At 35.9% G+C, this 27,274-nt stretch overlaps 1 protein-coding gene across 1 annotated transcript; it reads right to left on the minus strand.

Moving 5' to 3' along the window:
• Nucleotides 1–548: 548 nt before the first annotated feature.
• Nucleotides 549–27,196, minus strand: LOC144447081 (protein fantom-like). Its single transcript, XM_078136986.1, has 34 exons — nt 27,083–27,196; nt 25,685–25,821; nt 24,957–25,101; nt 23,971–24,130; nt 23,537–23,617; nt 23,249–23,322; nt 22,631–22,720; nt 22,444–22,516; nt 22,178–22,248; nt 18,108–18,213; nt 17,094–17,240; nt 16,652–16,725; nt 16,153–16,292; nt 15,404–15,561; nt 15,080–15,146; nt 14,264–14,484; nt 13,983–14,054; nt 13,597–13,677; nt 12,573–12,688; nt 11,973–12,172; nt 11,281–11,375; nt 10,870–11,032; nt 10,108–10,262; nt 9,546–9,671; nt 8,895–9,005; nt 8,143–8,325; nt 7,407–7,448; nt 7,033–7,164; nt 6,425–6,491; nt 5,659–5,831; nt 4,533–4,725; nt 3,987–4,071; nt 3,448–3,581; nt 549–2,667 (listed from the first exon to the last, which is right to left on the minus strand). The coding sequence occupies exons 2-34, from the start codon at nt 25,779–25,781 to the stop codon at nt 2,552–2,554; spliced, it is 3,948 nt and encodes a 1,315-aa protein (XP_077993112.1). The 5' UTR covers nt 25,782–25,821; nt 27,083–27,196; the 3' UTR covers nt 549–2,551.
• Nucleotides 27,197–27,274: the final 78 nt, after the last annotated feature.

The raw sequence follows: 27,274 nt of genomic DNA on the forward strand, positions 1-27,274 counted from the left end.
ACTATAAAAAAAGTAATGATTGCTAGATAAGATCCTGATGATGCAATAAAGTTATGATTTATCAATTCTTTGGATTGAGTGATTGATTTGCCAGAGTCTAAGTTTATCAATTCTTTGTCAAAGAACTGGAATTCTTGGCAGGCTTTGTATAGCTGGAGAAAGTGATGACAATTGTGAATAATTTGGCTTCTAACCAGCCATGTATACAGTGAGGTACACATCCAGGGTATGGCCACACAGCAGGACGAATGTACAGAATCTACCTGTTGACATGCTGGCTCAGCTGGTCAGAGCACTCTGACTTCAATTCAGGAGAGCTAGCTATGTTTAACTCCTACTACCGTGTCAGTTTTCTTTCCTCAACTTCATACATTTACTGTTCCAAAGTATTAACTATATTTTACTGTCACACTTACATCAGTTGAAGATAGGATCTCAGTTACATACTATAGCACTTTTAATGATGTGATAAATAACACAAAGACACTGAAGTGTGTAATGGCAAACTTTATACATTTTGATTTATTTCCAAAGTGAATTTAGAGATATACAAATCATAGTTCAAGTTTTCTGTATTTACATCAGATTCTAGAAAAGACTGCAGTGGGTTGGTTTTACAAAGCATATTTATACAAAATAGTTCTCAAGTTATAATAATTTCCAATGTTCAAGGTTAATTACTCATTGTACTCAATCTGAAAAGTATCTATAATCATCAACATCTTCATTTATACAATCATTTTTCAAGTCAATTATCATGTTTTATTCTGGATGGTGTTGATAAATATTAGTTAGATACAGTATGTAAGTCTGTGTTGTAGATGTGTAGTTGACAGGACAATGAGTAAATATTGGTACAGATGTATGAATTACCTAATAGATAACATCATGTCTAGACTAGGTAGTGTCATGTCTCTATCTGATATGATGTCCATATCATTTGATATTATGTCTCTACCATCTGATATTATGTAACCCCCATCTGATATGATGTCCATATCATTTGATATTGTGTCTCTACCATCTGACATTATATCTACCATCTCTGATATCTTACATCTACCATTTGATATTATGTTGTCACCATCTGTATGTGTGTACCATCTGATATTATGTTTATACCATATGATATCATACATATATCATCCGATATCCTGCCTCTACCATCTGATATGTTTCTAACATCTGATATCTTGTTTCTACCACCTGATATTACATTTCTCCCATCTGATATGATGCCCATATCATCTGATAACCTGCTTCTAACACCTGATATCTTGTTTCTACCACCTGATATTACATTTCTCCCATCTGATATGATGCCCATGTCATCTGATACCTTGTTTCTACCATCTGATATTTACATTGTTGCTATCTTACATCACATATCTAGAAATATTAGCTGCCAAGTACTGCACGTTATATTAATTTACTAAGTAATTTCTCCATAGCCAGTCAACACAGCCAAAATAAATAGCTCATGATATACTTTTAACAGAAACCATTGAGTGGACATAACCGGTGATTTTCAAGACCACCAGTCCCAAAATGTTACCATTTTAAAAGCAACATTAATCTACATAACAATACTGACTATTGTTATGTAAATAGGTCAATAAAAATATGACAATAAAAATATGATAATTTTCAAGGCTGCAGCTATTGATCTTCGCGGGCAAGAATATTTACTACATTATATAGTCTAATAACAAAATCATAACATCAATCACAAATTCTCAATTACATAATCAAATATATCGCTGGTTTAAATATTCATTGCACTGTTATCTCATTTGAACTTTTTCCTGCTACTTTCAAGTTTTAAACATTCAACAAAAAACTACAAAACATTACACAAAGTAATTTAAGTAATTTACTGCCACTGTTGATGGTGAATTAAATATCTAAGTACATAATTGAATTCTTAGTTTTAGTTTCAAATGACAAATAAATAGGGACAGAAAATAAAATATTTTGTGCAAGTTTTGTATGTGTGCGTGCGTGTGTGTGTGTGTGTGTTTTTAGAAGTTGTTTTGAAAGCATTACAATCTCAGGAAATTATCAAAGTTCTCATTTGGTTGTCATGACAACGTTAAGTAGTCAGCAATTGACATTATCAGTATGCCCATGGAAGGTTCTACTTCCATGGTATGCCTAAGTAGATCATTAACAGCTGAGTTGAAGTTACACAAACAAGTCTTCTATGTTCAAAGACATAGCCCCCAACATTAGCAGTTGTTTTGAAAGCATCAATCTCAGGAAATATCAAAGTACTTGATCTGTTATGTTGTCATGACAGCAATAGACATCATCAGTATTTACTATGGAGATATAACAGCTGAGCTGAAGTTACACAAACAAGTCTTCTACATTTAAAGACACAGCCCCCAACATTTATGTGATATTAATCAGACATGTACATCCTTAACATTCTATTCATAGACAACTAAAATAAAAAGTAAACTCATAGTGCTGGCCAAATTATGAAATCTTCTTGCAAAGACTATATCATCTCAGTCTGTGATTATTGTAATAACTGTATACAGTAGCTTTATTCAATGACATCTCCTGGAGCTGGTAGTTCTTTTTCAACGGCTTGAAGAGCAGCCAGACATTCTGTTGTTACGTTCAGTGTACCAATGATTGCATCATCATCAGCATCATAAACTAAAATGAAAGAAAATATTTGAATAGTGTTACAGAGAAAAATTATCAAGAATAGTGAAAGTGCAGTAAAAGGTAGTAATTCAGTAGCCATGTACATTTATGAATTCTATGGTGTTCAAATATATTGACAACCCTGATTGAAATCATAGGTCATTTCTTGTTCAAACCACATCACACTTATTTCAGAAATGTCTACCCCTCCCCGTTCATCCCTACCACACTACCCCTCCCAGTTCAACCCTACCACACTACCCCTCCCCGTTCATCCCTACCACTCTACCCCTCTCAGTTCATCCCTACCACACTACCCCTCCCCGTTCATCCCTACCACTCTACCCCTCTCAGTTCATTCCTACCACACTACCCCTCCCCGTTCATCCCTACCACTCTACCCCTCTCAGTTCATTCCTACCACACTACCCCTCCCAGTTCATCCCTACCACACTACCCCTCCCAGTTCATCCCTACCACACTACCCCTCTCAGTTCATTTCTACCACTCTACCCCTCCTTGTTCACCCCTATCACCGTACCCCTCCCAGTTCATTCCTACCACCGTACCCCTCCCAGTTCACCCCTACCACCATACCCCTCCCAGTTCATTCCTACCTCCGTACCCCTCCCAGTTCACCCCTACCACCATACCCCTCCCAGTTCAACCCTATCACACTACTCCTCTCAGTTCATTCCTACCACTCTACCCCTCCTTGTTCACCCCTATCACCGTACCCCTCCCAGTTCATTCCTACCACCCTACCCCTCCCTACCACCCTATACTTACCATCAATATCTTGTTCAATGACATCCTTGCCATCTTGTAGTATCTGTTTAACATCTACATAGGCATACCCTACATCCTCACAATCCAGACTTTGATGGTCTTCAGGTGGCTCACTCACCACTGTAAAGCGAATCCTACAAAACAAACCAGTCAAAAATATTTAAAGGTTTGACAAATTGCTGTACAAAGTTTAAACAGGCAAAAGGACCAAGTGGTAAGAATGTAGAACAGTGAATCAAAATGTACAATTGATACACTTTTTGTTCATGCTAGGGAGTAGAATTTAGAACTAGTTTTGGGATGCAAATAGGGTAAGGCTCCCTAACTTAAAACTGATTTGTATTGTTGGCGTATCATCTGTTCTGCACATTTCCTGATCAAGTATTTGAACTACAGAAATCATATAGAAAGAGACTCCATAACAAATGCTTCTTACACAACGGGTTTTTCAATTGTAACATCTATTCCAGTTTTTACTTGGCACATTACATGATCAGAAACAAGACTTAGGTTGGGTTGCTATGACAACATTGACTTACTTTCCCTCGGTAGGATCCTCTGGTAATAACATGCTGGCTAGATAATCTCTTCTTAGCTTATTATTGTCTGGATCAATGTGGAACACTGTTGATAGAATTCAACATAATGTTAAATTTACCCTCACTAAGTAAATATTGAAGCTGCTTATTTATGCATAGATCGATCGATAGATAGATAGATAGATAGATAGATAGATAGATAGATAGATAGATAGATAGATAGAGATAGATAGATAGATAGATAGATCGATAGATAGATAGATAGATCGATAGATAGATAGATAGATAGACAGATGGACAAAGGGACGGAAAGATAGATAGATACATACATACATACATATAGATGCATGCATGCATGCATACATACATACATACATACATACAGACAGACAGACAGACAGACAGTCATACATACAGATAGACAGACAGATAGATAGACAGACATGCATACACAGACACAGACACAGACACAGACACACAAACACACAGAGTTATATCTGGTTTACTTCATCAAAACATGATATATAGGATATACATGATACTTACACTTCTTAAAATTGAAATAGATGGCCTGATTCTGTTTAGGTTTAGGTAATGAGAATGGAGTCTCTAATTCTTGTGGTTCAACTCCAAGGAATCTATATTCCACATATAGTCTTTCTATCTTGTTGTCTTGCATCACTGAACTATCCTCATCAAGAACGAGTGAAAATATCGTCACGGTAACAACATTTTCATTCTGAAAAAAAACAAGCAAAGAAATTTTTCCTTTATATCTAAAGATCACCAGCTAGTAATCATATGTTCTACTGACAATGTGGTATGCATGCAAACTATACTTTTACTACTCTTGTGTGTTAGCATATCAGACACAATAGTTACTGGGGTGGAGTGCGCCCTCTAATGATAGCCAGATTTTTGGTGTTGTGAGTCAATATGATTAAAATTGGGGACTTCTTGTATGAAATAGCAGAGTCTTGGTGCACCAGTAGGAATCATGCTTTAGTTCAAATTGACTTAGAGGGCAGTCACACACTGCTGGAGTCCTTTGGCCATTGCTTGGTGTACATTTCTAGAAATCTCCATTAAAATCAGATTAGATAACTGTCTGGCTTTCCAGAAGATCCAAAATCCACTAATTGTTAGCGAAAGTTTTATGCGTCAACCAACAGTTACATAATTTTATGTATGGCAATGTGATGTCAATCCTATTTCTACACAAAATCTACAATTTGTCCACAGACTATCAAATGTGTGTCAAATTCTGTCAGGTGAGTGAAGGTACATGTATATCTAAACTTGACAGAAATTAGACCGGTATGTAAATTTAGCTAGTTTTGTATGCAAATTCAGACATTGTGTGCAAATTTAGACTTGTATGCAAATTCAGACATTGTATGCAAATTTAGACATTGTATGCAAATTTAGACATTGTATGCAAATTTAGACATCGCATGCAAATTCAGACATTGTATGCAAATTCAGACATCATATGCAAATTCAGACATTGTACGCAAATTTAGAAAAGTTTTTATGAGTCAACCAACAGTTACATAATTTTATGTATGGCAATGTGATGTTAATCCTCTTTGTACACAAAATCTACAATTTGGGAAAAACAAGTAAATAGTAACCTTGACATCTCTGTACACAAAGTAAGTGAAATACTTACAGCAATAGTAGAGGCAGGTCTATTTGCTGCTGGTGTCATGACAACGCTCTCACTATCGTCTTGTGATTCCAATTCTTCATCAGTACGTATCTCATCCCCAGTGTCTTGTCCATCTTCTGTATCACCAGTACCAACAGGTACATCCACTTCTTCTTGAATGCTGGTGTCAGTTTCTATGACAACAGAATAAACGAAATGAACTCATCTACTGGTCATATATATTGTGATTTCTGTGTTTTCTATAGTCTTGTAGTAGGGCCCAGATCTCAAAAGGTTGCCAAACAAAAGTCGAGGATGACAGTACCTCTTACTCCAAGCACTATGTGACCAATGGTTGCTTTCAAAGTGAGCAGAATCACCAGAAGGGCCACATTTTCTATGAAACACCATTGGTTATAATAATTTCTGATTTGTCTAATAACCATAGCACTACTTCTCATCAGCCACATCAAAAAGACGAATACACCTCTGTAATTAATTTATATGAAAATTGAAGGAGCTTGCATCACCTAAAACTGTGTCATATGAAAGCTTGTTCCTTGTCTCGTTGAAAAAATTCAAAAAATTTGGTTGTCCACCATTTTGTTTTCAAGGAAATCTTCAATCTATTATCTGCCCTATGTTTGGGTGGCCATTTTGAAATGTACAATATTGGTAAAATTTGTAGACTATTTTGTTCTCAATGTTAAGCATCATCAAATGAAATTTTGGCATTTTGAATGCACCCCTCCCTCCCCCCCAATGAATTGTTGTTATGGCAACTTACCACCATCTATATCATCATCCTCATCATAATCATTCCGTTCTTCTTCAAACATAGTGTCTTCTCCAGGCTGTACAAACAACAAGTAAACAATAACAATTATCAGGTACTCCCAAGTCATATGTGTCAGCAAAGTTACGTCATGAAGTATGTCGTAAAATTTCACAACTGTCTACCATTTTAGACTAAGCACACCTTAAACAATGTGCATGGATTTTAAGGTATACCAAAGTAACTGCAAGTTGGCAATGACTTCTCGAATGTATGTACTAATGTACACACGCACACACACACACACACACACACACACACACACACACACACACACACACACACACACACACACAGACAGACACACACACAGGCACACACACGTGCACGTGTTGACACAATGCACATGCACACACACATGTATATACATGTGCATGTGCACTCTTGCACACATGTAGACACAATGCACATGCATACACACAAACACACACACACACATACACACACGCAACGGGCACATACACACAGATATCACAAATCACAACACCTCTCTTTTTAAGATTTACAGCCACATGGAGGTTAAATTACAATTGTCAAAAATAGAGGACTAAAAAACTGACCTTAGGTTCCTGTTCTGTTATTGTATCATCATCACTGTCCGTACGTCTGTCTTCTGGAGCTGATGACATTTCTGAATTTGTTTCTTCAATAGTAGGCGTCGCTACATGCATGGTACTCTCAGATATTGATTGCTGGTTACCATAGTTACAACGAAAGAGAACAATACAAAAATTATTTTTTGTGGAAATCACATATAATTTCATGCTATATCATTTTCTATAGAAGGCTTGTTATAATGCAAAAGATCATTACAAATATGCAAAAATTAGAATGATATAGAACTTGTATTTGTGTCAAGCTCATGTGATTGCAATAGGTCTTTTGAGTAATGGCCCATAACGTCAAATGAGATAAACAAATTAAATATTATTACCTGTGTCAAGCTACGAGGTTCAGCATGTCTGGATTCTCTCTCCTATAAATACATAAAAACAGAATATTATAATTGTGTGATTTCAGCCATCAAGGCTACAAAATATATATTTGGACAAACCTATAAATATATTGTAATTATTTATGTTATACTATACTGTTACCCATCTATTTCTACTATAATAGAAGAAACTCTTTCTCCACACTGTAACCTTTTCTCTACACTAACCTTTTCTCTACCACTGTAACCTTTTCTCTACCACTGTGACCTTTTCTCTACCACTGTAACCTTTTCTCTACCACTGTAACCTTTCTCTACCACTGTAACCTTTTCTCTACCACTGTAACCTTTTCTCTACGCTAATTCTTTTTCTTCCACTGAACTAAATGGTCTACACTGTAACCTTTTCTCTACCACTGTGACCTTTTCTCTACCACTGTGACCTTTTCTCTACCACTGTAACCTTTTCTCTACCACTGTGACCTTTTCTCTACCACTGTAACCTTTTCTCTACCACTGTAACCTTTTCTCTACTACTGTAAACTTTTCTGTACGCTAATTCTTTTTCTTCCACTGAACTACTTTCTCTACACTGAAACCTTTTCTCTACACCACCGGTAATTCTTTTTCTTCCACTGTAACTACTTTCTCTACCACTGTACCTCCAATCAATCAATCAATATTAGCTAGACAGCACATTACATAGAATAGCTAAATATGATATCAGATATCCTACCTTCTTGAGTTCAGGTTCTAGTACTTTTCTTCTTCTCTGTTCTCTGACAGGTTTATCAGCTGGTACAGCAAGGGGTGTAGATGTAGCCACAGGATCGACCTTGACATGACCTTTGACCGGTGTCTGCATTGCTGGTTTACGAATAGCGGACTTGATTGGAGTTGTAGCGGCAGCTATTGCTTCCTGGGAAATCAACAAACATACAGTAATAATTACACACTGTACTTATTGTGACAGAGACAACCTTCGACAAATAAACCACTTGTTATGTGGTAACATAAATTCAAACAAGTTTGTGAAAATAAGGTGCATGCAGATGTCTACTTGGTATGTAACCTTTGTTCCTTATTTGAATGAAATTGGTGTATGCATGTCAGAGATATACCTGGTCACAAACCTACACATTCAAATACACACACACACACACACACACACACACACACACACACACACATACACACATACACATACATACATACATACATACATACATACATACATACATACATACATACATACATACATACATACATACATACATACATACACACACACACACACACACAGATGCATACATACATGTAGACAGACAGGCAAACAGGCACAGACACAAACAAGCAGACATGCACAAAAATATGCTGACAGACAGAGACAGTACAGACAGTACAGACACAGACAGACAGACAGACAGACAGACAGACAGACAGACAGACAGACATGCAATTATAGAAAGCACATGGTGTAATAATTACCTTTTCTGGTTTTGTAGCTGCAGGTGCCGGTGCAGGACCAGCCTTTGGTGGCATGTAACTATACTGCCATTTCAACTGTATGTCTATTGTACCATTACTTTCACCTGTAGACTAAATAATAACATCATACAAACAATAAGTTTTATCCCTTTGGAGCAGAACAAATAGTTGCATTTACAAAGTCACTACTTGGTTGTCATGGCAATCCATGTTATAGAGAAAATCTGATATAATGGACTGAAGTTAATTGCTGATGAGGTAATAGCTATGAGATGCCTACTTTCTGTCACGTTTTTTTTTGTTAAGGTCTGGTAACCCTGGTAACAAAAATGAGGAAATCTTATGAAAATTTGATACATTTCCACACTTTCAGTTTTGTTAGAATGTTAGTGGGAATCTTGATAAAATACCTAGAGAATACAGGTAGATTTTACCTCCTAACCATACTTTAAAAAAAAAATTGTATGAGAGCTCTAAGAGTAGTAAAATGATTAGGGAATGCAGGTAGATTTTACCAACTGGTAGGCCTTAAAATAAACACTATCTGAATTAGCTACCCATAATCACATGTCTTGTTTACTGACAATATGGTAAATTGCTATATCCATAAAAAGGGTTTTCTAATCAAATTTTTTCATTGGCTATATTTACCATTTTCAGGTCAAATGTTCCTTTGATGGCCTTGTCATGTGCCAAACTAATCAATGGTACCTTGGCAACACCAAGATATGCTGTTTCTTCTGGGTCAGTGTCATCAAATACATAGACAGAAATGCTCTGTGAAAAAACACAAGAATATATATTTATATGAAGGTATTGGTTATGAGTCATGAAACCTGATTGGTGGACAGATTCTACACCGTATAGACTACATCAATGTATCTTATTGGTTGACATCAATTGCACTGTAACATACACACAAAACATTGTCTATCTGATTGGTAGGCAGTTAGCACTGTGACAAATGTTAGAAGAACAAATGTATGCTACTTTTGAAGAGCACTCCTAGTGGCAGAACTAGACATTCTTTTGTCTTTCTAATGACCCATATATAGTGTATAATCATAGTGGTTGTTTGCCAATATTTTAATACCTCAATCCTATCAAAACACTGATTCCAAACAGCACCTCCTAGTGGCTAAACTATACACACTTTTATTATTCTAATAATTCTAATAATCAGAGAATGACATATTCTTCTTGGTAAAATTACCTCAGTCCTAAGATACCTGTCCAGGTCAACATTGACAGGTACAGGGTAGAGTTTACTGTCGTTGAACTCTGGGTTGTTACTATTTGGTATGATAACAGTGTCATGGTCATTAAAGTCAAAGAACCGATACACACAGTATGGACTTGGTTGAACATCTGTAAATAACAACAACAACAACATCATTAAGTAACATCATCTTTGTTTACAGTACCTCCTACACAGTACTATGAAGCACATGTATTGCAATGCACACATCATTTTTTTAATTGCAGCTTTAGCTGTTTCAGAAATTTACACCATTGTATATCACCAGTAAGATGGTTTATTTTATCTTTGTTTTATTCACAAAAAATCCAACAGGCCTACCATTGTAACAGGTTGAGTGTTCTGAGTTAGCCTGCAGTAAGAAACCAGAGTGCCCAGGGAAAACATGCGTTGTTCAGTACGACACTCTTCTTACTTACAGCATTGCAAATGTATAATGAAACCCAGAGTAGGGCTTGAACCCTGACGGCAGTGGTACGAGGCAAGTGATTGACCACTCAACCACCACTGACAGCCTATATCTACTGCAGCATTCATACGTGTCAGGAATTTGTGCAACCAAGCCAACCATACATCATTTTTAGTTAAAATGTTAGTGAAAGTCTCTCCTGAACTTTTACAGTGCTGACAATAAGATTGTTGCATTTGTTCTACATCTTCATAGCAAACACTATACCCTCTTTGCTGGTGTTGTATTACATTCTGTCTAAAACATACCTGTTCTTCTGGCCTGCACATTCTTAGCTCTGACAATCTTCATTACGAGTTCATTCATAGATTTATCTCTTCTTGATACATCTTCCTGTGTTTCCAGTGCTTTCAGTGCCTCCTGTGTAGCTTTAGAGTTAGCTGTCATGTATCCGAGGGCTTTAATTCTCTCCTGTAATCAAAACAAGTAAGTTATTGTGTTAACATTACTGTCAGACCAAACCTAGCTGCTGTTGATTCTGGCCAAAATGTTAGTGCTGAACAGTGCCCCCAGTGGTTGATTTTTTATGATTCTTTTGTTTTTTGATACGGTCTCATGTATCCCCAGGGCTTTAATTCTCTCCTATAATCAAAACAAATAAGTTGTTGAGACCAAGCTGCTGTGGTTCTAACATTACAACAGCAACAGATAAGACCTACCCTGAATAATCTCAACGCCTGGTCCATAGGTACTCTGAGTCTCACCCAGTACTCCACAATCCCAAAGTTTGTACCAATATGACGACCATCAACTCCTGTAACGCAAAGTGATACCTTTATGTAAGTTTCAAACCAATCATTGTGTCACCTTACACACCATGCAAGTTATAAATATTGCCGGATTTCACTCTAAAAACTCATCAGCTCTAGCGGTTACTGTGAAGAATACTGGAGCAAGCATTTTTGAGATAATGATGACACAGACAGACAGACAGACAGACAGACAGACAGACAGACAGACAGACAGACAGACAGACAGCCTGCACAAGTCCTTGAACCATCAACGTACTTCAGTCAACCTAGCTGTATAAATGGAGACCTGGTAGGACAGAGGTTGCTATGTTTTTTTCCTAGGCAGCGATGGACTGTATACTCCCAAGGGTGCTGAAGAAATTATATATATAAGGCCATTGTGCTCACTGCAGTTTTAAGTTGGTCCTAAAATTCATTATGTAAGGTGCTAAAAAAAATATGTATCTTTACATACACATAATTTGATGTAAAAACGGCAACTCTAAGACAATGTCCATGATTGGTTCAAACTCATATAAGAAATGTTAATGTCTTCCATAGTACCAATGAGACAACCTGTTATATATATATATATACATATTGGGAAAACAGCTACATACCTGTAAGTTGACCTGTGCCATGGAGTCTACCGTGTGGTTTCTCTAACAGATCTCTGAACTTCAACTGACAGGCAGCTACAGTTTTGTACTCAGTACCTAAGGCTTGGTGGATTTCTAACGTTGTTGATTCCTTCATTAGATGATGTAGGAAGAAGTCATCCACTGTCACAATGTACTGTGATGTGAATTCAAAGCCTGGCCTGTAAATATAGACAACACAAAGATATATATCAAAGCTGTGAGAATGAATGTTTCTGGATCCTAGGTTTATGTTAATCATAATAATTTTGCTACTCACAGAGTAACAAAATTATGGAGAATAATCACAATTTTTTTTGCTGACAAGATAAGGAAGATAGTTGCATAGTCCAAATTATGATATTGCCTTTTTTTTTAAATCTGAATAAATTCTCAAATAAAAAACATCTAGTATTGTATATATGTTGATTTGAGTGGTGAAATGAATATTAAATTACTCTACAGTATAGTTTGATTAATGCAAATTTACTTTCTCTATGATCTTAATGTCAGTGACTATTCTGGAAGCACCAAAAAATAGTTAATTTATAAAATATATCATTTTTTCTAAATGCAACTTACTTGTCTCCCTTGACAACAGGGGTAGACTGAACTTCAAATTCAAAGAATTCATAGGTCACAAACGACGATGGTTCATTGTCTCCCATTTCTTTGAGGGCTTCTCGACTATAGTTGATCTGTTAAAAGTAAATACAATGTGAATATCAGTATCAAACCTGTACTAGCTGTAACTGGGATAATTTCTTTTTGATCAGACAACCAACAATATATACACTGAAAATTGTTAAAATATCAGTAATTACACATTGTACATTTTACATTGTAATTAGAGGTCCATTTTATCCATATGTGTAGTACAGTAACACAGGTTAAATTCATGATTGTATTGGGGCATGTTGATTTTAGGGTGAGGACCTGAAAATCAATTTAATTGGATTTATTGCACCATACTATGTGTACTGCTACACAAATATGTATCTCCACAGGGGATTCAATACAGTTCAGGGTGTACTGTATTTACAAGCATGTCAATTATATCTAAGAAAACGGTTCAAACAAAATAATCCAGTTGCAGCTAGTACACCTTCAAGTGCATTTATTCACTTTGCTGCTATAAATATTATAATGAAGTCATTTGTTTTAATCTTTACTGTATGTCCATGTATGGTTTATCACCACAACATGTCCATATATGGTTAATCATCATAACATGTCCATATATGGTTTATCACTACAATATGTCCATATATGATTAATCATTATAACATGTCCATAATATGGTTTATCACCGCAACATGTCCATATACGGTTAATCATCATAACATGTCCATAATATGGTTTATCACTACAATATGTCCATATATGGTTAATCATTATAACATGTCCATATATGGTTTATCACTACAATATGTCCATATATGGTTAATCATCATAACATGTCCATAATATGGTTTATCACCACAATGTCCATATATGGTCATCTCTACAATAAATGCCCATATATGTACATATATGTCTAAATATGGTATCAAACTGCCAGTGAATACCATCTGATATCAGAAATGACAAAAACTGTATGTTTTACCTGTTTGACATGGATCTCAAATACATTCTGTCCTCTCTCCAGTTTTATACTTTCATCAATCTCATCATATTGATCATCATGCTGTAATGAGAAAGGAAAATGTGTCTAAAATGTCAGATTTATTGTCAAAATGAAAGGTTCGGTAAACTTTTAAAACTGCAGCCAACAATTCGTGATAGGGTTCACTTTGAGCAAATCATAATTATTTACTGTACTTTTTGCTAAGGTTTTTGGAACCCAGGTAACAGAGAGTAGCAATCTTGTAAAGCATTTATAGATTTTCAAACCAATAAAAAACTTTGTAAACTCAGGTAGATTTTACTCTCTACCCTGACTTGTACTATTCTGGGTTAATACTAAAAATCAGCATATTTTCCCACATTTACCTCATCAATGAAATCTTTCATCTTGATCTGTTTGGTACCATAGGCCACATCTCTGAGTTGATGTTCCAATTTCTGAAAAGTCAAAAAAAACATGTTTATCACAAAAAGGATGTGAAATGACATCTACATAAATAATATTCATGTTTTGCTGACAACTTGTAATATAGTACACTGGAATGAATTTTTAATAGTGTACAAAAAGCTAAAATATATTCCCAGCAGTAGTAAGTATTCCACAGTACTTATTTTTATCTATACTGAAGGTGTATTTATAACCCTACCTTGATTCTAGCAGCTCTGATGTCCAATAACTGGGCATATTCTTCTAATTTAGTGTCATATTCCTTCTTGTAGTCCTCCAACCGTTGTGTAGCACTCTCTACTTCCTGTTGATAATCTCGGTTTATCTTATGTTGTAATATCAGCATATTTCTAGTTTTCTCTAACTCTTCAACAGTTTCAGCGTGTTCTGCTTGTAACCCTACAATTTGTTGCTTCAGATCTGTTGAAATGCAAAAAATAATGTATTAAAATGTGATAAACAAAATACTTACCTAGGTAATAATGGTATGTGCCAGTAAATCCATGCTTACAGCAAGAGCCCAATGCATTTGATTGAACGCATATGCTAATATTTGTTGGGCAATACCATTATTACTCAGGGGTTTAGAGCATTATATACTCATAGGCTCATACATGATGAATTCTTCTGAAAGTGTATGTTGTAATTTACAATTCAAACTCTGGCAGTGGATTTAATTTGCAATTGCAGAAACAATGGATATTATATTACCGGTACACTACCATTCTGACCAGCTATGAAACAATGGTTCGATCTAAGGAAAGATGCATCACCACTCTCACTGATTTCAAATTATCTACAACATACCATTGCTATAAAACCATTAGCCACTCTATGGCAATGCTTAACACATGCCCCCTCAGAGATTCAAGTAGAAAAACACACTGATTTTCATATCAAAATGCAAAATGCAACAAAAACAGTAATAGTTGGTGTAAGTCTTAGCTTGTCAGAACTAAAACTCCCCACTATCTTACAAAAAGTAAATTTATGTGTCATAGCATTGTATTCTTACCCTTGTTCAATTCTTCATCCACTTTCTCTAAGAACTCTAGTTCTTGACTTCCCTTCTCCTTTCGTTTCTGAGATAAAAAAAAAAGAAGGAAATTATGAAAAATAATGCTTACAATGGTTCATAGTATTTTACTGTCAAATTTATCATATTTAAGTATGTGTAAATCCATAGTGGCAAAATTGAACTGAATATCATACACCAGGATATTCCAGCTACCTACTTTGTAACTAGTTTTACAAGACTTGTCACATACATGTGAGGTGTATGTGAGGTGCCCAAGATAAACGAAAAGTCTGATGAATTTTTTTTTTTCATCATTTATACCTTGACTAAGATCAATGCTTCCTCTAATTCCTGGAAGTCGACAGCACTTTCCTTGGTGAAGAATTTCATCTTTTCCTGTAGCTCATCCAACTGTTGTTTTGTGGAATAGTACCGGATTTGTATCTCCCTGTGTTCCTTCTCCAGCTTCTCTCTGGTGTCTATGGTGATGAAAAGACAAGAAGTAAAAGTAAAGAGGCAATGAGTTGAACTACGACTGAAAGATGACTTGGGAAGAACTTTGTGAATTTCACATACCTATTTTTGTTGTACATTGCATATATGTACATAAAATACCATCACTAAGTGATTAAGGTCATTCTGTTAGCTGTGATGGTATTATGCCACACACCACAACAAGAGAAAAAGGTGACAGCTAAGTGATATACATTATCTAGAAGTATCAGGTAGTCACATAAAGACATATCCATTGTCAAAATTCTCTCATAGTTCACTGATCTGCCCAAGTGTGAACAATTTTCTTACTATTTAATTTTTCATGACAAAATTCATTCACAATTTTTATTTTTTATTTATTTTTTTGATCTTTTTAAATTTTTTTTAAATTATTATTTTTTTTTTAAGGGGGGGGGGGGGCGGTCTAGAGAACAATATAAAGGACAGTTAATATTCTGATGTTAGTTAAGAATTCATACGATTTTGCCTGTGAACTTGAACTCTGCCTAGTGCATAGTTCACATATTATTAGTTATATAACATCATGCAATTGATGAATATCCAATACAATTTACCTCTTTCATCTGTCAGTTTATCCAGAATGGTATTTTTGTCATTCAGATCTCCTTTCAGAGTGGCCTCTAGTTGTGCTATCTGCAATTTCAACTGTTTATCATTGGCTCTGTACTGTCGTTCTCTCTCTGCATCAAATGCACTGTAAAACAAACATTTCAAACAAAACACTGTATTAAAACCCATAATTTCTGTCAAAAAGTTAAATTATACCATGCACAAGCACAGTTGAACACATTTGAACAAAAAATATGGGATTAATACCAAGTTCATTCAATCTCATGAAAACATGTATCTACATCACCGGTTCTGCAGAGCTCGACAACTTTTGTACCCTACGAAGGGCTACATTTTGATCCAAGGTTCTCACATTAGAGTTACCTTTATATATCGGAATCAGTGCAGACATAAGGACTACATTGGACCAACTTGTTCTATCGCTCTGTCAGACAAGTTGTCCTTTATAGATCTGGCCATTTACTATTCATTTCATCAACTTACCTGTTCAGCAGTTTTTCATTAGCCTCTTTCAGGATTTCCTTCTCTCTATCCAAATCAGCAATTCTTTCCTGAAACTGTAGCAGAAATAAATTTGTATCATTTGAGAGAGTATTTTGATAACTTACTTTTAAAAACAATAAACTTTTGTTACATTTATATTTTCTCTCCAGACATTGCAACTTAAACTGATGGGGCAGTTGATTGTCAGTATTGGCACATAGCAACTCAATATTAGCACATGGCAACATAGTGGCAGAACAGCAACACAGTAATACCACATAGCAACAAAGTGTTGGTACACAGCAACATGGTGGCAATATATGGCAGGAAATGGCTATCTGTATAACATAACATAGCATAACATAACATACACCATAACATAACAACATAACAAAATAACATAACATAACATAACATATCATAACATTATGATTATATATACCTCAATGAGTTGTCTCTGTGTGATAGTTCCACTCTTCAATTCACTCTGTAAACCCATAGATCTGTTTTGTTCCATCTGTAGTTGTCTGTTTAGTTTATCCATTTCAATCAACACAGCATCATGGCTTCCTTTCACTGTCCTCAGGTTCTGAATAAAGCAAACATATAAAGTCATATCATTCAAGATAAACTCCATACAAATCAGTTCTCATGGAAAGCTAAGATGATATTTGACCTGTGACCTACCAATATATAAGTAACATAGACACAATATTCTGAACCTAAAAATGGGTGAGGAAACATGTACTTTATAATGTAAACAATGTTATCAGTAACAGAATGTAGCCTGACTCAATGACAATCTCACTACTATATTACTTGCTGTAAGTGTAACAGAGGGCTACTTGGCTCAACAATTAAATTACCGTACAATATTGTTACATTTAATTCACGATGTCTGGATTGATACATCTTAGTGATATTGGTACAGTTCGTGGTCTAGCTATACAAATAGTTACAGATCTTGCTATTTTCATTGTGCGGAATGTCATTATCTTAGAAGATTGTCACTTTAAAAATAGATTGGTGGCACTCTGTCTTGGTAATCAGGTAGGATAATGATATACACACAAAGAACGTGTAGTAGAAATCTTAGTTAGATTTAGCCAGATGAGGAAATGTAGAAATGTTGGAAATATTTTTGTCAAGACAGTCAATTAAATGAAGCAATGTTACTAATATAAGACTTCTGTTAGATGGCACTCTGTTCAGGTGAAATACTTTTTTTACTGTAATTACACACATACACACACACACACACACACACACACACACACACACACACACACACACACACACACACACACACAGAGAGGCAGACAGACAGACAGATGGATGGAGAGGCAGACAGACAGACAGACAGACAGACAGACAGACGGAATCCATTAATATACATAGTCTCTCTAGACAGTTCCCATCAAGGCTAATAAATTGATTAATCTCCATCAATACTTACATCTTCCAGACTTTGGTACTGAGCTTCCATTCCAGTCAATTTAGTAGATTTCTCTTTTAGTTCTCTCTGTAGTCTAATCAACTCTACATTCTCTTGTATATTAGACCTTAGGTAGAAAACAAATCACATCATATCACATCACTGGTAATCAACGCTGGGGTTATAATTAGTGGGTACTGCATAAACACTGACATTAGTTGTATCTATACCGATAGTCAACAAACACATGCAATGATTTCATAATGTTAGTTTTTATGTAAACATTCGATGCAGATTACAACTACAGACATCAGACCATGGACAAACAGAACCTGTTACAAACAGGGAAAGTAAACAACTGAATTGGATTAATAACACTTGGCACATCATGTTGGAAATATAGAGACTTGTATTACATTCCATCATTTGATATGAACAGTTTTATGGCCACTTTACGCAAATTTTCAGTTCCCCTGGCATTTCATGTACACATACATAGACCATAAAACTGTTCTTATCAAACTATGATATGTAATACAAGTCTCTGTTGTTCCAACATGTTGTGTCAAGTTATTAATCCAATTCAGTTGTTTACTTTCCCTTTTTGTAACAGGTTCCGTTCATCCATGATCTGATGTCGGCAGTTATAAGTGAAAAAAGGTATCTCTGGTTTGCCATCATTCAAAACCCATTTACAACTTAATCAGTATTTGCATGGGTTAAGTTGATTATGCTGGTGATATACTTCAAACTATACATTGTGAACTAAGCAGCACTGTACCACATACAATATAATGTGGTATGTACTAAACAAAATATTAACCAAAAGTGCTCACCAACTCACATTATGCGCTCATTAAATTACCATATACTAGTACCATGAAAACCAGCATAATTGATAAATTATGAGACCACCAAGTAATTTAGCAATCAAAACAAGTAGTGTTTTCTATTACAGTAACAGCACAGTCCAAAATAGGCTAACAAAGTCAGTGACATAAAACCAGCACAGTGGATATTGTGCTCACCAAGTCACATTATGGCATGAAACCAGCACAGTCGATAATGTGCTCACCAGGTCACATTATGACATGAAACCAGCACAGTGGATAATGTGCTCACCAAGCGACATTATGACATGAAACCAGCACAGTGTATATTGTGCTCACCAAGTCACACTGTGACATAAAACCAGCACAGTCAATAATGTGCTCAATAAGTCACATCATGACATGAACCCAGCACAGTGGAATAATGTGCTCACCAAGTCACATTATGACATGAAACCAGCACAGTGGATATTGTGCTCACCAAGTCACACTGTGACATGAAACCAGCACAGTGGAATATGTGCTCACCAAGTCACACTGTGACATGAAACCAGCACAGTGTATATTGTGCTCACTAAGTCACATCATGACATGAACCCAGCACAGTGGAATAATGTGCTCACCAAGTCACATTATGACATGAAACCAGCACAGTGGATATTGTGCTCACCAAGTCACACTGTGACATGAAACCAGCACAGTGGATATTGTGCTCACCAAGTCACATTATGACATGAAACCAGCACAGTGGATATTGTGCTCACCAAGTCACACTGTGACATGAAACCAGCACAGTGGATATTGTGCTCACCAAGTCACACTGTGACATAAAACTAACTCGGTGCAATTATTCTCAGTACCATGGTATTACCTGAGATTAAGACGTTGGTATTCTACATAGTCAAAACTACTGAAGGTACATAAAAACATTAACATACAGTTACATACATACATACAACATGACAACATACAAAGCCCTAAGCCAAAAGACCAAGACAAAGAAAACTGTTTCTCATTCTGCAGTCCAAATTCTGTTACCTATAAGTTCAGAACTGTAGTTAAGTCTTATATATCCTATGAACTAATAAACATTGAGAAGGTAATCAACAATTTGAAATGAAATGAGATAACAGATTTCTGTCTTCAGTCTTGAAACTTGACAAATATGGTTTCATTCAAGATGCAAGCATTACATGTAGATCATGCATGTACAATTGTATGTAAACATGAAACATAAACAATACAACAAGAATGGTGGGTACTTGGGTAACAGGAACTAAAACACAAGATTTAGATGATTCTTTTTTTTACAAAACTAAGCCAATCTGTCTGTCTCTGCTACATGTGCAAATCTAAGTCTCTACTATACTAGGTGCATGCATACCAATTGTACATACAGTTTGGCTTTGGGTTGTGTCTAAATTTTGAAATCTGTTTATTGTAAAGTACACTATAATTGTACGTGAACAGAGTATCTAGTAATTACACATTATGTTTGAATAAATTCATCTAAACCTGTGAGGATTGAGTGATGGGAAGAAACACACGGTGTACCAGGGTGCAGCAATCCTTGCAACAATGTTGCTTGTAATTATCACTCAGTGTACAGGGACTTAGAACTTTGTCTTGACATGCAGTGACAGCGGACTCCACACACGGTGTACAGGGGCATAGCATTTTGTACATCTTTGGTTGTGACAGGGTAATTATTACGTGGAATTTGTACAGCCAACTAGCCATGCAGTGACAGAGGAATCTACACACGGTGTACAGGGGCATTGCATTTCGTACAACTTTGGTTGTGGCTGGGTAATTATCACTCAGTGTAAAGGGATGTGGGATTTTGGACATGTAGATCTATGTAGCCATGCAGTGACTGAGGAATCAACACAAAGTGTATAGAGATGAAGTATTTTGTTCAACTTCACTTGTGACAGGGTAATTGTCATGTGAGTGTTCAGGGACTTTAACAGAATTTTGTTTTACCATGCAGTGACATAGGAATTATCACTCTGTGTACAGGGGCATAGTATTTTGTAGATCTAGTCATGGAGTGACAGAGGTATCAACACACGGTGGAACAGGGGCATAGCATTTTGTACGACAACTTCATTTGCGACAGGGACATGGGATTTTGTACATCAATCTAGGCATGCAGTGACAGAGGAATCAACACACTGTGTACTGGGAACGTAACACTCAATACAGGAACATCACACACTGTACAGGAACATAACACTGTACAGAAACATCACACTGCACAAAAGCGAAACATGTACTGTATGTGTACAGCACATCACAAGTAGACAAGGACATGTAGGAAGGAACGCTAACTTACTGTGCCTTGTGTCTATAGGAAGGAAAATCATGCATAGGAAAAGAGAAAAAAACTAGTCAATACTTTACTGATAGCGTTCACACATTTATCACCCTAGACATATATAAGGCTACTGGATAATGAAACAGGATCACTATGTCACCAACGATTACATTTTACAAGATGAGCTAAAAAGTAAGTTTATTCTACATAATTACACAGAAGCAGAACGCTGTAGTACTTGTAGGTTATATTAGAAGTCACAGTAACAATAAAGACCCCCTAGTCTTATGGGTTTGTATCTGTCTTACAGACCAATTATTCGATCACTTGTTCTTCAATGAGTGCTTTGCACACTCTATGAAGTGTAAATTTGTTTGATTTCATTCTTAGAATGTATAATATCTCTCCCAACATGATGATCTTAAATTCTAGTTTGCCCATCTTCTATCACTTTGTGTGCAAATAAATAAATACCCCTCTGGTAGAGAGAGGGTCAATATAAAGAAAACATGGTATTGCAGGTCCAGGTATGGCTTTTTATTGACTTATTTCAATGATAGATAATCTCAGCTGTATGATGTCATCTGAGGTCAGTCACATATTTTCTGATACATAATTTACAGTCAAACTCTGTTGGAACAAACTCAGGTTAACTCGAACACTAGTCAAAGGTACAATCTTATTTCATTGTTACCAAAGTAAAGCACAATGTCAGAACGAACTCACTCATAGCCAACATTTGTTGACAACGAACAGATTTTCCATTGTGATGTATGTTATATTACATGTAAGTAATTCATTTGTACTGTAGTGACACAGTGTGAAAATTGTGAAGGCTCAGTTTTTTTTTTGAAACTACTTCTTACATTATCAACAATTGTATCATTATGAAATAAACAGCTATACATTAATTTCTATAGCGTTACAGAGTATTGCCTTACCTCTGACCTGCTGACATCTGTTCTCGTAACCGTAGCAACTCATCATCATGTTCCCTGTTGCGTACATCCATCTGTAGAAATATGAGTGTTAAATAGACAGCAGTCAATTTCTGAAACAATTGAAACTCATTTGCATAAAACATGAATATATTATCATGTAAATGAGTCCTGCTGAGGATGAAAACTTGGTGAGAACACTGCATTATTTATTGTCTATTTGTGTTCTATGATAAAATGTTGAGATTGATTTGTAATCTAAACAATACCTGTTCTTTCATCATATCAGTATCGTGTTCCATGATTTGTATCTGGTCTTGTAGTTGTCGGATGTAGTCATCTCTGAAAAGACAATACAAAATTATAGTAATGTGAAAAAGTTGGTATTTACAAGATTGGGTTAACAGATCTATGCCAGGAGTATATGAAGTCAGAAATCTGCAGTCAAACACTTACAGCTGTTTGTTTTCAGCTCTGGCTTCTTCCAGTAAACTGTGTCCGTATCTGGGCAAGACATCATTTCTGAATGCACGGGGGGTGGCAGACCTAGAATACAGTAAGACAGTAAGATAAACAGTTATCATGTGATTATGGTGAACATGGGGTGGCAGACCTAGTGATACATGATAATGAAGACAGTAGGATAACAGTAGGTTAAACTGTTATCACATGATTTGGTGTGAACAGGGGGTGGCAGACCTAGAGATACAGTAAGAAAGTAACATAAACAGTTATCATGTGAATATGGTGAACAGGGGGTGGCAGACCTAGAGACATAAGGAAGAAAGTACTAGGATAACCAATCATCGTATACTTGTATATGTGATATGTAAAGTTCATAGTGACAGCAATTTGGTGATTTCTACATGCTAAGCAGTTTACAATCCATTTGAGTTACACATATAGTAGTGTGAACCATACCCTTTGGCTTTTCTAATGTAGTCAATTAGCAAATGAAACAGTATACTTTTACACTTGATATGAATGCTATAAATGATTGTGGTACAAACAGAAAATGCTTTACTTTGGTGTTATGGGTTGTAATTTGTTGAATTCATCAAACATCAGACTTACTTAGCACCTTCTCCCTGCACTCTCAATCCTTTCTTCAGTCTGTCTGATTGTGGTGGTGGTTTGGGACCTCTTCCCTATGGTCAAAGAAGATGAAATGGTTATTATCAATCCAACTACTATACAGGTATAACTTGCAACATAGCTCTGTTACATATTCTCAAATCTGAATGTAATTCTGTAGAAGTGTGTGGTTGTGTTTATGTGTGTATTCAACTGTATGAAAAAATCACATGGCGCAATTCCAAATAAAATCAATCAATATACATAATCAAAAATGAATATACTTACTGTGTCAACCCTGGAATGTACATATGTGTATGGATCATTTCGCTTGCCCTGTGTTACAAGTTGTTGCTTGGTTACCATCAGCTGTAGAGAAAAGAACAAATTATAGCAGTGATATAGATGTTTGTGATCAGAGCGATCATCAGACACATAGACAGACAGACAGACACACAGGTGGACTGAGCCAATTGTATTATGCAAATGTCCTCTCAGGGGAATTTATAATGATATCGCTAGCAACAATGTATCAGTAAGTAACATATGACTCCACAAGATGGTGATCATTACACTAGATTTCATATTATCTCTTTCTTGACTAACTTAAGTGGGCTGTCAAATCTAGCTTTACATCTGAAGTTAAAACAAATATAAACAACTTTGCCCAGAACAGAAAGTTGCTGAGTTTGAAAACACTGAGTATTGACTAGATACTGTACCTTGTTTTTCAGTTGTTCATTTTGTTTTTCAAGTTCTCTGATTTTACCATGCATATCTTCTAACATTTCCTCAGTTTCCACATCTCTCACTTTGCCACCAACGTCAAGGTGATGGGCTTTCTTCTTATCATTCACAAGACGTAACAGCTTAGTTGCCATTCTACATAAAACCACAAGAAAATATGATAAGTTTGCCATAAATTTTTGGAGGTAAGAGGCAAAATGTGCATTTTAAAGACACTTGTAGTCACCATTTTGTCATAACACTCAATGTTTGCAAATTAAAAGGAAAACGCCAGTAAAGCTTATTTCTACCTTTAGTACACTTGCATTGAGTACTGCTATCAACTTACCAATACACATGATTTTTAGTGATATAGTACCTCATAGACTGTAAGATACATCTTGTCATTCCGCCCTCACTGGCCTCCTCTCTCAGAGAAGTGAGAGGGGTTGACCAATGTGTGTGAGGGTGCCCCATCAAGGTGTACCTGCCAGACTAAGTATCAACTTGTACAGAAACACTACTGCACTATACTCAATTCTCGCTATCTGCAATACAATTCTATGCATCGCTAAGGAGTCAAATGGAACGCAGTCTCGCGACCGCGCTTGCATTTGTCAACACCTACACTTCCGGTCGCCTATGTCAATACATGTGAATGTTTCTTCCCAACAGTTTAATTTGTAACAAATAAGATAAACGCAAGTTTTAAGCTCATATAATTATAGAGGTGGGAAATTTGAATATGTACAGTATCTTTCAAGAGCAAAATTACAAGAGATGTCTACAACTGAAAATGGGAAAGAAACATTCCTGTGTATTAGCATAGCCAACCGGAAGTGTAGTTGTCGACATTAGAACGCGTTGTCGCACAACTTCGTTCCATTTGACCCCACAGTGATGTGTAGAATTGTATTGCAGGTAGCGAGAATTGTATTCCAACTCATCAAAATAACTTATACGTAATCTTAGTTTTACATACCGTTTGATCTTGTCTTCTTGTTTTCTTGCATGTTTCTTTAGCACCAAGTTTTCTTCATATAATCTGAGATACTTGTCTTCCAACTCATCTCTACCCAACTTAGATATAGCTCTTCTTTGCTGCCCTTGCTTGTGTTCACCATCAACTACAACATAACAATAACAATGAAACATATATCCAGTAGGGGGGTATAATGAATAATGCACATAAGTATTGATATAATGAACAATGCACATAAGTATTGATATAATGAACAATGCACATAAGTATTGATATAATGAACAATGCACATAACTTGATAAGTAATGGTGGATGAACAATGCACACATACTGTATTGGTACTGTAGAATGAACAATACATAAATACAGCATCGGCACTATGATGAATACAGTACTGACAGACTTGATAAATAGTCAATGCACATACACCATTGTAACAAATGATTCGCATATTACAATGCAATACAATTATAAGATTGACAAAAGTAAATTTGGATTTGGACTTAGATTGCAATGTGATATCATATCATACGCTAAGTTTTACTTGCTGTTTGATTTCTGAAGTTTTATTTAATAGTTTGTTGTTCAATAAAGCAAGCAGAATCGATTATAAACAACCTTGAAAATTATGCAAACTTATAACATGTCTTCCCATACACACATAATCCCAACATTATTGCTATTTTTTGTGCACAATAAAAATGTAGAACTGATTTAACCATACTTACTTCCTTCGTCATCATAGCCACCTCCATATTTGGATGGTGTGTCTCTTACTGGTAAATCATACGCTGTTTCATCGGTGATGTAGGGAGGACCAGGCATGGTGGTAACTCTGTTCAACCTCCTTATCTTCTAAATGAGTCTGTGAGAATTAACACAATATTGATTGTGATTATTATATGAAGAACTGGATTTTATTCCTATTAATCTTTATGTAAAGGGGCATAGTCTAGATATGAACATTTTTTCTACGTTATTTGTATTTCCCATGAAAAATGTTATTCTTCTCCCTGAAATATTGACTTTGATATGCCTTTGAAAGATGTTATTTGACTGGCTGTAACTGTTCCACTTAATATTGAACTATGGGCCAACCTTATATCTGATTCTAAACAAATCGAAGCCATATACTCACTCAGTCTGGCTTAGTTCACTTGAAAAGGCTGTATGGAAAAAATTAGATTCTTAATGATCATGCATGTACATGTAGGATCCACACTGGAGTTATTGACACAAACAACAAGCACAAAACCCTACTATAAAATAGCTCTGCTTACAAATGGCTTGCTGAGGTGGGTCAGTGACTTAATTCTGTACCAGCTATTGTAACAGTTTCTCTGTTTTCATTTGAGTACATTGTGACCCCCCCCCCACCACCACCACCACCACCACCACCACCACCACCACCACCACCACAAAAATTGTATTTTGATATACTATTAGCAAATCTTCTACTTCAATGCAGCAGGAGTTTCATCTACTGTATCTTCAGCAGTATCACAATGGTATCTAACAAACTTTCATTGAGACTTTGAAACCATACCCTTTTATCAGATGAATCACAACCTGGTATAACAATATACACAATGAAGACTTACTATTTGAATTTACTGAGATAGCCATTTTTAAATTTTCAACACAGGATTATTTTTTTGCTTCACTTTAATATTAGATCCTAAAAATCATTGATTATTAAATCATGTCGTAGACATGAGTTATCAATGCATGGTATATAATTTTTATGATATTACGTGTATTAGCGGAACTAGGCAGACCTTCAGTTAGAAAATTTGCATAAACTTGTTGGCACTGTGCCTAGCAACTTTTGAGCAGGCAGTAGTTGCCAATGGAAAGACAAATTAGAGCTGTTTGCAGCGCAATTTTACATAGACAATTATACAATAATGCACACTAGTATTTATAAAAATACATTTACGAGATAGCTGACGCGAACTCCTGTATGAAAATAATTTCTATAGAGTCAGAGGCTACTGTATCGATACCATTCATAACGTTACTGCAGTGCATGCCATAGCCTCATAGGTTGAACATTTAAATCACCGAGTAACGGATCCGTGATATCGATTCCTGTATACCGAACAAAATGCAATGGCAATACTCACATGTAATCTGAACAAGTTACCATAAATATAGTGAGGTTGTGGGCGCTCAGCTTGCAAATCAATCTGTCTTGTCTGATATGAGTTTACAAATCAGTTTATGAACACTTATAACGACCACAACAAAAATTTCAGGTCGCGAGCATGCGCAGATATTCGAAGCGACCAACATGCATTTCGTGACCCGGAAAGAGA

This window comes from Glandiceps talaboti, chromosome 16 (genome assembly GCF_964340395.1).
Source record: "Glandiceps talaboti chromosome 16, keGlaTala1.1, whole genome shotgun sequence".
Classification (NCBI taxonomy): domain Eukaryota; kingdom Metazoa; phylum Hemichordata; class Enteropneusta; family Spengelidae; genus Glandiceps; species Glandiceps talaboti.